This window comes from Archocentrus centrarchus, chromosome 23, assembly GCF_007364275.1.
Source record: "Archocentrus centrarchus isolate MPI-CPG fArcCen1 chromosome 23, fArcCen1, whole genome shotgun sequence".
In the NCBI taxonomy this organism is placed as follows: domain Eukaryota; kingdom Metazoa; phylum Chordata; class Actinopteri; order Cichliformes; family Cichlidae; genus Archocentrus; species Archocentrus centrarchus.
This window is the reverse complement of record NC_044368.1, coordinates 22,806,051-22,819,037: the sequence shown is the minus strand read 5'-3', so window position 1 is coordinate 22,819,037 and position 12,987 is coordinate 22,806,051. Positions and strand designations below refer to the sequence as shown.

The window sequence follows — 12,987 nt, the reverse complement described above, 5'->3', positions numbered from 1 at the left end:
GGGTTTACAATATGCGTAACAAAAGGAATTTATAAAGATCAGTCCAAGCAGAATAAACTATTGTTATTTGAAGAATTTAAAAGTGAATATGATATACTTTGCTTTCACTTTTTAAAAATACTTTAATTTAATTAGCTTTTTATGCACAGACACAGTCATATGTAACCTTCTTTATACTCATTATAAAAGTCATCAGTGAATAATTACAGGGGTCAAATATCCTTGTTCTACAACACACTGGTGAGAAATCATTTAAAAAACTGTATTACTGAGCACAGGAGAACTCAATGGATGTTCAGTTTAAATGGAATATGAGGACTTGTGCTACTTTGCATAGACTGAATACAGTGAATACCATTATTCCTTGTGTCTGTGTCACAGGCATTGTGGAAAAAAAGCACCTCACTTCACTTTTCATTATGCTGATACAAAACTCTTCTCTCTACCATGAAATGCTTTGTTCCCCTGTAAATCTCTTCTGTAATGCCACAGCCACATACTACTTGTGATATCACACAGGGGTTAATGAGTTCTGACTTGAAGCCTCAGGCTGTCTTGATGTTTAGAAACCTGATGTGATGAACAAAGGTTGGATATGATATTTAGTAGCAACTTGTCAATCACAAAGTAAACTTGACCATTGTCATTCCCCACTTTGTTGTGCTTTTTGATTGTAATGTGGACCATGATTTAAATACATGTTGTATTTAAAAAGCCTTGAAACTAGGATCTGAGACATGAACTCATCAGGAAAGCATTTACTGAGGTATAGGGCAATGAAGATTAAAGGGTAGTTTTCCCATAGATGTCTGTATATCTCTACTTCATTTTGCAACCAGAGGAGTTAGATTAGAAAGATTGTGATTAGAAAGACTGCAGGCTTAAAGCGCTTCTGTATTGGCTTCCCTTTTCAGACTCAGTATGCTTGTATATATATATATGTGGTCTGTGGTTGTAACCATACCTTTTTTTCCCCCTTAAAGTGGTGGTGGGGCTGGATGTTATACTATGAATGAGTGGAAGTCATTAAAATGCATCTTTGTGACTTGTAAAAACTAAAACATGAGAAACACATGCCTACGAAAACAGCGTCTTATGTGATTTTGACAGACCCATAGCAGTGGCAGCATCGGCAGCGCTGGCAGACTGTTTCCTGGTATTACTCTGAAAAAGCAAATGGAACTCAGAGATATGAAATGTAATTTCCATATTTAATCATCTAAATTTGACTCCTTTACTGAGTGTGAGTTGGTGTGCGAGTGAGTGTTTATGGATTTAAATGAAGACAGGAGTCTTCATTTAAATCCAAGTCTAGCTTCAGGGGATTTTTTTTTTTTTTTTAATTCCTCTCTCCAGCCTGTCAGCTACTTGTTGCCATGGTAGCATTATGTCAGAAGTGTGTGTGTGTGTTTTTTTTTGCGTGTGTTATGATGTTGACAGATGAAGCTGTAGGGGTGAGATGTGGTTATTGATGCACAGAGTTCCCCCTGACGTTTCCCCAACATCCATGTGCACACCTACAGTACTACCTCAAAGTCGACATGGGAACGGATCAGATCAGAAATACACATAATGATTAAATGCTAAATTATGTTGTTAAAACTGGGCCAAAAACACGAGTGTGACCAGAGTTCTGCTTTGAACACTCCACTTTAATTGCCCGCAGTCAGTGAAGCGAAGTGGGATTTGAGGTTTCGGTGACAGATACTGTGTGTATAAATCTTAGCCAGTGAAAATGATGCTTAAATCACAGTTGCGCTTTGTGCCAAGTGACGCTTTATGTGAGTCTTGAAGGGACAGTCTAACGTTGCTTTTGAAAAGAATGATGCCAATCTTATATCGCAGTTGACTGGTTTAGTTCAGCTTCACTCCAGTAATACACCTGCGCTTCTTATTCAAGCACTTTAGAGTTTGCCTCTCATTCACCTATTAGCACACACACCAAGACTGTGAGCCAGTTTATAAGGCAACACTACTCACAGCCAGTGAGTGCACTCCCTTTGGCTAACTTTAACACACTGGCAGTGACAGGCGGCTGTAGGAAATGTGGTAATGTCACTGTGGAGCTGGAGGTTGCTGTGTCTCTTTCAGTCTCTGTTGTGTTTTGTAGTCTCCTTGTGTGATGTTATTACTGGACTACTGAAGGTCACATGGCAGTCTATTGTAGATGCACAGATAGATGATGTCGTTGTTTGGGTTTCTGAGTTACACAAGAGAGGTGAAGAAGGCACAGTGAAGTGGGTGGAGATGAGTGTCAGGGGTGAGTTGTGACTGAAGGATAGCAGCAAGATTGAAAGGCAAAGTTTACAAGATGGTAGTGAGACCTACTGTTGGAGGGCTCGAAGATGGTGGCTCTGAAAAAAAGACAGGAGGCCGAGCTGGAGGTGGAGGTGGCAGAGTTGAAGATGCTAATATCTTCACTGGGAGTGATCTCGATGGACACAATTAGAAATGAGAACATCAGAGGGGCAGTGCAGGTTGAGCATTTTGGAGACAAAGTTAGAGAGGCAAGGCTGAGATGATTGAACATGTGCAGAAGAGGGATAGTGGATATACTGGACAAAGGATGTTGAAGATGGAGCTGCCAGGCAGGAGGAAAAGAGGAAGACCACAGAGGAGGTTCTCTTTGGTCTTCCTCTTTTCCTCCTGCCTGGCAGCTCCCTCTTCATGGATGTAGTGAAGGAGGACATTTCAGTGAAGAGGGTTGGTGTGACAGGAGAGGATGCTGGGATAGGGTGAGATGGAGGCAGATGATTGGCTGTGGCGACCCCTAAAGGGAGCAGCCGAAAGACGAAGAAGAAGAGGTTTAGGTTTCTGAGTGGTCAGTACAGAAAAAAATTGGGTCACAAACCACAACTTGTGAAAAATTGGTTGTTGACTGGTGACTGAATCTCCTTCAGTGGTTTGATTTTTATCAAGCTGTTATGATGAAAATTTCAATTTCATATTCACAAACAGCAGCGTGAATGTCACTCCAGCTGTGTCCCCGAGCTAGAGCATTAGAGGAACAAATAACACAACTGCTTATCATACATATTACATCTGTGGATAGTAAACAACTGCCGTTCTGCCAGCCTTGTTCAACTGTAGCTGCTGAAAGAGGCCACAGTGGAACAAAGATCAAATTGATTTAGCTGAACTTTCTCTCTGTCACATGCACGCTCACACACGCAAGCAGGAATGTAAAGCCAATAGCTGTTTAGTCATGTGTGTGACAAGTTACAGTTAAACCATCTGCTCTGACCTCATTAGACTCACTCATTACTGTAAACTATAAATCACACACATGCTCATGATTAGGTTTGGGGAAAGAAGCGTCTAATTACGCAGTTTCATTATCAGCTATGTTAACTCTTACAATAAGTCTTTGCTCTGTATAGCTGTTTTTGGTAACTTGGATATGAGAATATTTAATTCCAAATGAAAGCATTCTCCTTTTTAAAATATGTCATCAGATTAAAACAGAATGAAATAATAATTGCTGTTATTATGGTAAAACTCAGCAGCACTGTGCCCAATGCAGAGCAAATCTGAAAGTCAAAGTTTCTTCTGTGTCCTGTGGACACAAAATGAATGTAGAAATAATAATCATATGATATTTACAGTACTATCTTATGAGATTTGTCAGTTTTACAGAAATCTCAGTAAGTTTAGTCCGCTTAATAAATGCAGTTAAGCAGGATTTCCCTGAATATGCCCGGAGGAACTGAGTGAATGTCGTGGATCTGGATGCACAATAAATTAACATATTAATTCATGCAGAAACATGAACTTCTCATGCATGGGCTAGAATGCACTTATGAATTAATATTTTACACACTTGAATATATTGCATGTTAATAAATACAAAGGTGCAGCACGGACAAGAAAAAAGCACATGCAGCCAAAGCAGAAAACGGGCATCATGTAAGTGGACGTAAATGCAGAGTATGTGACATGCAGTTATAGATAAACTCACAAACTCATATGCATAAATTCTGACAGGTTCTCATAAATAATAATTCACTGGCACAAAGACATTTGAGCTGGCGAAATTTAGCATGACATTCATTCCCAGAAAAAAGACGAATGCCACTTTTGGTTTACCTTTTGTGCTTCTTTGATTGGAATTTTTCATGTTGGCTGTTTGGCTCCTGATGCTGCACATCATCTTTTACATAATTCATGTGAAAAATACAGCATTGTTTAAAAAAAAAAAAACACACACATCTGCTCACCCACACCACATCAATAGGTTTAAGCAGACATCATGCTGTGCACTCAAGAAAAAGAAAGAAAACAATTCATGAATTATAACAATTCACACATAAACATCAATAAATGTACTCATAGTATTAAAAATGCACTCATGCATCACCAATGCACACATAGAGTGCGAGCATAAAGTGTGACTGAGGCCAATCGGTTACTTTTGACCTGCGGTTTGACCATCTGCTCCTGTTTGAGCTGAACTGACTAAAAAATGTAACTGAAATACATTTCTAATTGAATTGTCCTTGTAAAGTAAAGATGCTTCATTATTTTATATATTATACAGCAATTTTATATATTTTGCTACATCTAAGGATTGTATATTAAAGTGGAAATCAGCAGAATGACTTTTTAGCACAAAACATAGAATTGGAGTTAAATTTAGTAACTATTTAGTAACTAGCTACATGTATAGCTTTTTTTTTTTTTTTAGCAGAACTATTTTCAGAATGATTTTTGCAGTTGTTCCGACAACAGCCGCAACCACTCAAATTGGAATAATCAGCAAAAAGAGCGAGAGAGAGAGGGGAAAAGGAATAACTTTAACACTGTTAAACAACGTCAGATTTTTTAAACTATTATTTTGTAACTTATACACCGATCAGATGTAACATTATTACCACCTGCCTAATATTGTGTTGATCCCCCTTTTGCTGCCAATACAGCCCTGACCCATTGAGGCGTGTACATGGACTACCCCCCTGAAGGTGTGCTGTGGTATCTGCACCATGATGTTAGCAACAGATCCTTTAAATCCTGTAAGCTGTGAGGTGGGGCCTCCGTGGATCAGATTTGTTGGTCCAGCACATCCCACAGATTCTTGATTGGACAGTGATCTGGGGAATTTGGAGGCCAAGTCAACACCTCAAAGTCATTGCAGCTGAACATCCAAAAAGAAAATGTGATTCATCAGACAAGGTCATCAGACAAGGTCACCATCTCCCATTTCTCTGTGGACCAATGCTGATGCTCATGTGCCCATTGTTGATACTTTCAGTGGGTGGTGGGAGTCAGCATGGACACCCTGACTGGTCTGCAGCTATACAGCCCCATGTGAAGTAAACTGTGATCCACTGTATATTCTGACACCTTTCTATCAGAACGAGCATTAAATTTTTTAGCAGCCTGAGTAATCTAGTCATCACCATTTGGCCCTTTAAACTCACTCAAATCCTTTTGCTTGCCCATTTTTCCTCCTTCTAACATGTGTTCACTTGCTCTCTAATATATCCCACCCGCTAACAGCTGCCTATTCACTTTACCTCTCAGTGGTCATAATGTTATTCCTGATCGGTGTATAAGAGCCCTCTTGGCATATTTTTACATGGCAGTCATATGTACATAAGAAAAAAATGAGAGTGACACAAAAAATAGATAATTAAGTCTTCCATGAGTTCTCTTGCTGAAAAAAAATAAAAAAAATAATGACAGCTCATTTTCTGTGCTATCTCAATGTTCTGGTTTAATGGTCTGGAACTGCCACTGGTAACAACTATATTCCCACAGCATTTACGAGCACTAAGCCACTTTCTCCATTCTGTATATAGGTGCCCTGAACCAGCGCAACTGGGGTAAGAAGTATCCGTCCTGTAACAGTCCCAGACAGTCTCCTGTGGACATTGACGAGACTTTTACCCAGGTCAGGCTGCAGTACCAGAATCTACAGCTAGAGGGCTGGAACAGATTGACAGCAGAGTCCACCACCATTCACAACAACGGGAAGACTGGTATGTCCATAATCCTCTTCTTTACCTTGTGTGCCTTTTCTTCTTAGTAAGTATAAGTTCCAACATTTATCTTTCTACAACAAACCAGTACTGTAAAGTTTCTTAGAAAAATCCTCTGTCCTGCAGGAAATCCAGTCACAAGCCAGTTAATATATATTGAACTATTCCAGACAAAAGCTAATTAATGCAGCAAGCATAGAGGTAGAGATACAATATGCGGTCAGTTCAATGTACAGCAATAGATTTAACATTATCGTGGTACTGGACAGCGCAAAGTCTTTGTCTCTGGCTGCGAAAGCAAGCTTAACTTTCCAGATGCTACAAAAAAAATGATTTAAAGTTCTGAGGTTAATGAAGGAGAGAGCGGCTCGGATTTAAAGGAGAAAGAATCAAAGACAGATGAAGAGAAAGAGACTAAGTAATTGAGAGCGATGCAAAAAGAGGGACAGCAGTAGAGGGAGATCATGTGGAGAAAGAAAAATCGATGCCAAGAGGCAGAGATGAAACTGAGTAAAAGAAAAGAGGCGACAAAAGAGCAAAGGGAAGATGTATAGAGTGGGAAGGAATGAAATGAGGGCGATGTGAAGAGACAGCAAGGAGAGGCATCATGTGGAGTGATGTCTGCTCTGATAAACAAATGAAAGCTGTCTGAGCTATCATCACCATCTTTCCAATACTGCCTGGGGTGTGGGAGTGTGTGTTTCTGTGTGTGCTCCCTATATGTTAATGGTTCCAAAATTAATCTTTTCTTGCTCTGTCTTAGAGGAAATTGCATATTTAACAGATATTGCATTGCTGACAGGAATTTCATGTGAGATATGTATAACCTGCACAGTCTCATTAAAATATTATATTATATTGTGAGATATTCTTCAACAAGTAGAAAGAGATACACTGATTGATCCGGTGGTCACCAGTATTGAGCTGGTGGGCCCGACCGATCAGCCTCGGATCTATCAGATTCTGTGCTGATATCATTAACCTGTGACTGTGATTTCTGCCGTGTAAGCACCTAAATCACCTAAATCAGTATAATAATCTGAAACTGTAATGCTAATGCTGTAGCCAGTTTTATAATGGCTCTTTTTGCAGAAATTAAAATACTGTCATAATCAGGATATCACCCAAGCACTACATTTCTGTAGTTTTAGAAAAGTACAATATTGGGGTGGCTGTAGCTCAGTAGGTAGAGCAGGTCACCTACTGATCGGAAGGTCAGCGGTTCGAATCCTGGCTACTCCGGGCTATGTGCCAATGTATCCTTGGGCAAGATACTTAACCCCAAGTTGCTCTCCGACCGTTCTGTCGGAGTATGAATGCGTGTGAATGTTAGGTAATTAAAAGCACTTAGCTTAGTAAAAATGGAAGTGCTTGTATGAATGGGAGTGCATGGGTGAATGCAAAACAGGTTGTATAAGCGCTTTGAGTGCTCATACTGAGTAGAAAAGCGCTATATAATAACTGGTCCATTTACCATTTACAATTTTTAGTTCTAACTCTGACATGTTCAGCTCTGTTGGCATTGGTTAGACAAAGTACTCTGTTATATATAACAGAGAACATGGCAGGCAGTTTTCATCAGAGAAGCTCTAAAAGTCAACTATATGTTACCTGTTAGCACTCCTGCTAGCTCTCCCTCCTGTAGCTGATCTCTGTCACAATATGATAATGAGATCCGGTGATTGCAGCTTCTGCAGCTTGACTCATAAAAATTATACCTGATTTAAATTTGGCCCATTTCCCCTTCGTGATCATCTTCTTTTTCACATCTGGACTACTTTCAGCATGGCTCCTCCTCTCCTGCAGAGAGAAAACATCAACCTCCGTTTGTAGTGATGAGAACTAGATCTCTAGATAGAACCAGGCGTTTTTAAGTAGCTTTCAGTTGAAGAGTCCACAGTTTCCAAGTGTGGAGGAAGCATGTCAGGGGAAAAGGACAACCAGGAGAGACATGTACAGGTATGTGGACCACGAAGTCATACCTTAGGGTCAGACTGTCAATGTGGAGTTCAACTAATATCCTCTGGCAGCTGATGGCGAATAGTGGAAATGGCCTGAACTGTGGATACAATGTACAGCATGTTGAAAAAAATGAGTTTTTTTGGCCAAGCCAGCACCCTCCCCTATGCCCAAGATTTGCATCCCTGTGACTGTGTGCGCTTCCCGAAACTGAAAACCAAGTTAAAGGCTCATTACTTTTAAGATAGCAGCCACACTTGCATAGAATAACAAACTTGGCTACAATAACAGATACGTTTTGGAGCTAGAAGTTAGCACTGTCTCACAGTTGCTGAGAGCCTAGAGATCAAACACTGGACAAATCTTTTGGAGTCTGCAGAGCTTGAATACATATCAGTAATTAATCCTGCCTAAACAAAATTGCTGACCAGACCTTTTGTGTCAATGAAACTCATCATTTACTAAAATTAACCTTAAGTTCTGGTGTGCATTTTAGTGGCAATTGATGTGGATGGGGAGTTCTTTGTGAGTGGCGGAGGACTGAGCTCCAGGTTTCGTGTTGGCAGAATCACCTTCCACTGGGGTCGCTGCAATACAACATCAGATGGGTCTGAACACAGCCTGAATGGGATGAAATATCCTCTGGAGGTAAAGGATAGTGGTATGCAGCATCTGTTTTGTATGACCATGAACCTTACATGGTGATAACCTTTGTGTTTCTTGTGGATCAGATGCAGATCTACTGTTACAATTCAAATGACTTCCAAAGTCTGGATGAAGCTATTGAAAAAGAAGGAAGGGTGGCTGCCCTAGCTGTGCTATTTGAGGTAGGCTGACCTGATAACTGACCTAATTGTTTCTCCTCAAATACTGCAAAAGTAACCAGCTGGCACCTGTGTTTACACTGATATTCAACCTCTCACTGAAACTGTGTGTGATTCCCACCTGCTTTAAAAAGTCCATCATAGTCCCTGTCCCAAAGAAACCACACCCCAGCAGCCCCAATGACTTCAGGCCCATAGCACTCACCTCTGTGGTGATGAAGTGTTTTGAGAGACTCATCAAGACATTCATCACCTCCTCACTGCCCACCACCCTCGACCCACTACAGTTTGCATACCGGCCAGACAGATCCACAGATGACGCCATATCCTTCCTCCTCCACAAGACCCTTTCACACATAGACACTGGTAAGGGGAACTATGTGAGAGTGCTGTTTGTAGATTACAGCTCAGCATTCAACACCATAGTTCCCTCCAGGCTGGTCTCTAAGCTGCTGGACCTGGGCCTGGGCCCATCCCTGTGCAGGTGGGTTCACAGCTTCCTGACCAGCAGACCACAGGTGGTACGAGTGGGTCACCTCACCTCATCCTCCCTCACCCTCAACACTGGATCCCCCCAAGGCTGTGTGCTCAGCCCTCTGCTGTACTCACTGTACACCCATGACTGCGAGGCCATGTCAGAGTCCAACGTCATCATCAAGTTTGCTGACGACACTGCTGTTGTGGGACTAATCTCTCACAATGAGGAGACAGCCTACAGGAGAGAGGTCTCCCGCCTGGAGAACTGGTGCCAGGAGAACCACCTCCTGCTCAACGTCAGCAAAAGGAAGGAACTGATCGTGGACTTCAGCAGGAAGCAGCAGAGGGACTACCACCCACTTGTCATCAGTGGTGCTGAGGTGGAAAGAGTGGACACCTTCAAATACCTGGGAGTGACCATCTCACAGGACCTGTCCTGGACTCATCACATAAACATCACTGTGAAGAAGGCCAGACAGCGTCTCTACCTCCTCAGGCGGCTGAGAGACTTCAAGCTCCCACTCAAGGTGCTCAGGAACTTTTACACCTGCACCATTGAGAGCATCATGCGTGGGAGCATCACCACCTGGATGGGAAACTGCACCAAGCAGGACTTCATGGCCCTAAAAAGGGTGGTTTGTTCAGCTGAACGGACCATCAGAACCACCCTCCCCAACCTGCAGGACATTTACACCAAGCAGTGCAGGCTGAGGGCCATGAAGATCCTAAAACAGCCCAGCCACCCCGGACACTCTCTCTTCTCCCTGCTCCCATCAGGCCGGCGTTACCGCTGCCTGAGGGCTAAGACTGAAAGGTTGAAGAAGAGTTTTTACCCACAAGCCATCCGTCTGCTCAACTCTGAGCCCTAACTGGACCATTATTGCACAGTGTAAATATTATAATTTAAAAAGTGTGTATAGTGTATAGTATATAGAGTATAGTGTATAGTGTGAATTACTTTTTTTTTTTTTTTTTTTTTTTTTTAATTTTTATTCTTCTTATTTATATGTGTGTGTATATAAGGTTGCAGGTACAAAATACATTTCACTGTGCATTGTACTGTGTATAACTGTGCATGTGACAAATAAACACTATCTTATCTTATCTTATCTTATCTTATCTTATCATTGCATGCCTATCCTCAATACACGCTTGTGTTTTTGTGTGCAGATTAGCTTGGAAGACAATGAGGACTTCATTCCTGTTGTGGAGTCCATTAACACTGTCAGCAGGTTTGGTAGGTTACTGCAACAGAGCTCTGCATTATAGTTTGAGAGCAATGAACATGATATAACAGGCCTTTAAATGGAGGGACTGATTAAAAATATATGTTTTAGCAAAACTTGCCCCAAAACATGTAATTAGGTAAAACAGGCATCTGCCTAATTTCAAATTTACACTTAAGTGGACTCTGAGGCTGGATAGCCCAGTGTCTTGGTATGAAGCACTCAACACAGCTAAAGGTTAAACAGCCTTTAAAGTTTGCATCTATCATTATTTATATGCACTTATAGTAATAAATAGTCTTATTCTGTCCTGCCCTTGCTGGCTTGGTGCATTGCAACCACCTGTTGATCAGTAATAGTTTGTATGGCACCATTAGTATCACTTTGTAGCACATCTTCATGCACATGCATATAGGAAACAAACTGAGTTCCCCTCCTGGGAAAACTGCTTCATAGGGCTATTAAAGCAGAAAAAACTTAGTAGACTATCTAATTTCCTTGAAATTTTAATAAGGAGATGACATACGATAATTCTAACAGATAATGGATCTATGAAGAAAGAGACCAATGATCAACATTTTTAACAGTTTGAGATTTTTAAAATGCTGAAAATGTTCTTGCAGCTTGGACAAAAGATTTGCTATTTGTTGTATTTGCAAGGTAAGAGTGGGTCAGTGGAAGCTTTCACCTTGAGGTCGTTGCTGCCAAATAACACAGACAAATACTACATCTACAACGGCTCACTGACTGCTCCCCCATGCTCTGAAATGGTGGAATGGATCGTCTTTAAACACACTGTGGCCATATCAGAAACACAGGTCAGTAAATTTAATCACACACATTCACCAACAAAAGTGGCCAAAAATCACAGTGAATTATTTTTTCAAATGAAAAAAATGTACACAGAATAGAAAATGCGCATTATAGCATTTAATAGCAGTGCTGGGCCCGACAACATTTTTAATCATATATGTAATTTTTAAAAATATTTAGAATATTTGTTGACTGTCACTAATGTTGATCTCTTTGTAACTATGTCCATAGATTTTTAATAGTCAAATTGACTCTAATTGTTTCCTTTCTATCTTCTGATTTTTACCTTGAAGCATTTGCATCATTCTTCAGCACAGCCAACAGTCATGAAATGTTTTATTTGTTAGTCACAACGGCTCCAACTACTAAACAAGAGCAAAATGTGATGGAAGCCTGCAAGCTTCAAGCTGCAATTAGACACAAAGTTAGACACGTGTTCACCTGCCCAAGGTGGCAAATGGAGAAAACTGTGATTTACAGTCCTAATGGATCTTGTTGCTGTGTTGGAAGAAACAATAATTATAAATAATAATGAAAATGCTGCTGCTTCCACCTCTTATACTTTGGGGACACTCATATGGATAATATTTAATTAAGCCAGAAAAAAGACTCCAACAAAGAGCTGCAAGCAAGAATTTCTGCTACTGTTATTAATTTTTTCACATCAGGTTTGAGACTCTTATTTACAGACAGGTCTGTGTCAGCCTGTCATTTATTTATATCTCATTAGCCTGTATTGGTGCCCCCTCCAGCACTCGGTGCCCTTTGCACAGCACATGATGTGCATATACACAATGACGGTGCTGCTTCTGCCTGTAGTTGTGTCTAGTAGTATTCTAAGGTTGGCTTCAGGTCAATTGCCTTTGACATCTGTGCACAAAATAAAAACAAAATGCTACACTGAAGTGATGCAGTGTGACGGGTTAAGTCGAAATGTACAGAGCAGGGTTTTGTAGCAGCGTAATCTGGTAAACACGGCATCACGGGCTGACACAGCAGCATTACTACATTTTTGATTCTGGACTGAAGACGCTTAAGGACCCCTGACTTGATGAATTCATCTGTGTAATAATCATCAATTTTGCAGCAGAGGGAATGAGGCCTTGCCAGTGGTTGCGTGTGTATTGCACATGAATATTTGTGTGTGTTTGTGAGAGTCCTTGCATGATTGAAACTGGGTGGCAAGGCATGACACGGGCATATTCATGCTAACCAAAAATAGAGCAGTGTTGTCTCTCTGCCTCAGCCTGGCACCCAAACAAGCCACTTTAACACACATAGAAACACTCAGAGGCAGGGTTTTGGTTTATTTGGCAGCCTGATAGAGATTAGTAAGAAGATGCATAAACATGCCCTTTTTTTCCCTTTCTTTCAGTTGCTATTTTCTCTTTGTTCACCTCTGTGTCTTCTCTGTCTGCCACCAGCTTGAGGTGTTTTGTGAGGTGATGACTATGGAGAAGGCCGGTTATGTGATGCTGACGGATTACTTGCAGAACAACTTTAGGGAGCAGCAGCAGCAGTTTACGGGTCAGGTGTTTGCCTCTTACACTGGAGTCGAGGATGTGCTCACACCCAGTATGTCATCACAGTCTGAAGGAAAAGTTTACTGCTTGTTTGTTCTTCTTATTTCTGCTTAAAACTCCATCCATCCATCCATCCATCCATTCATCCACTTACTGTGTGTTTTTAACCTTTGGTTACAAGTTTTTT

The 12,987-nt window shown here is 41.0% G+C and overlaps 1 protein-coding gene across 3 annotated transcripts in view; it reads left to right on the top strand.

The window, feature by feature from the left end:
- Positions 1-12,987, top strand: part of ptprz1b (protein tyrosine phosphatase receptor type Z1b) — an 83,199-nt gene that overhangs the window by 43,172 nt on the left and 27,040 nt on the right. For all 3 annotated transcript variants that reach the window (XM_030720008.1, XM_030720007.1, XM_030720006.1), the window contains exons 3-8: positions 5,799-5,978; positions 8,434-8,585; positions 8,669-8,764; positions 10,409-10,475; positions 11,125-11,282; positions 12,702-12,852. In XM_030720008.1, the coding sequence (XP_030575868.1) occupies positions 5,799-5,978; positions 8,434-8,585; positions 8,669-8,764; positions 10,409-10,475; positions 11,125-11,282; positions 12,702-12,852 (804 nt within the window). The remainder of the gene's footprint in view (positions 1-5,798; positions 5,979-8,433; positions 8,586-8,668; positions 8,765-10,408; positions 10,476-11,124; positions 11,283-12,701; positions 12,853-12,987) is intronic.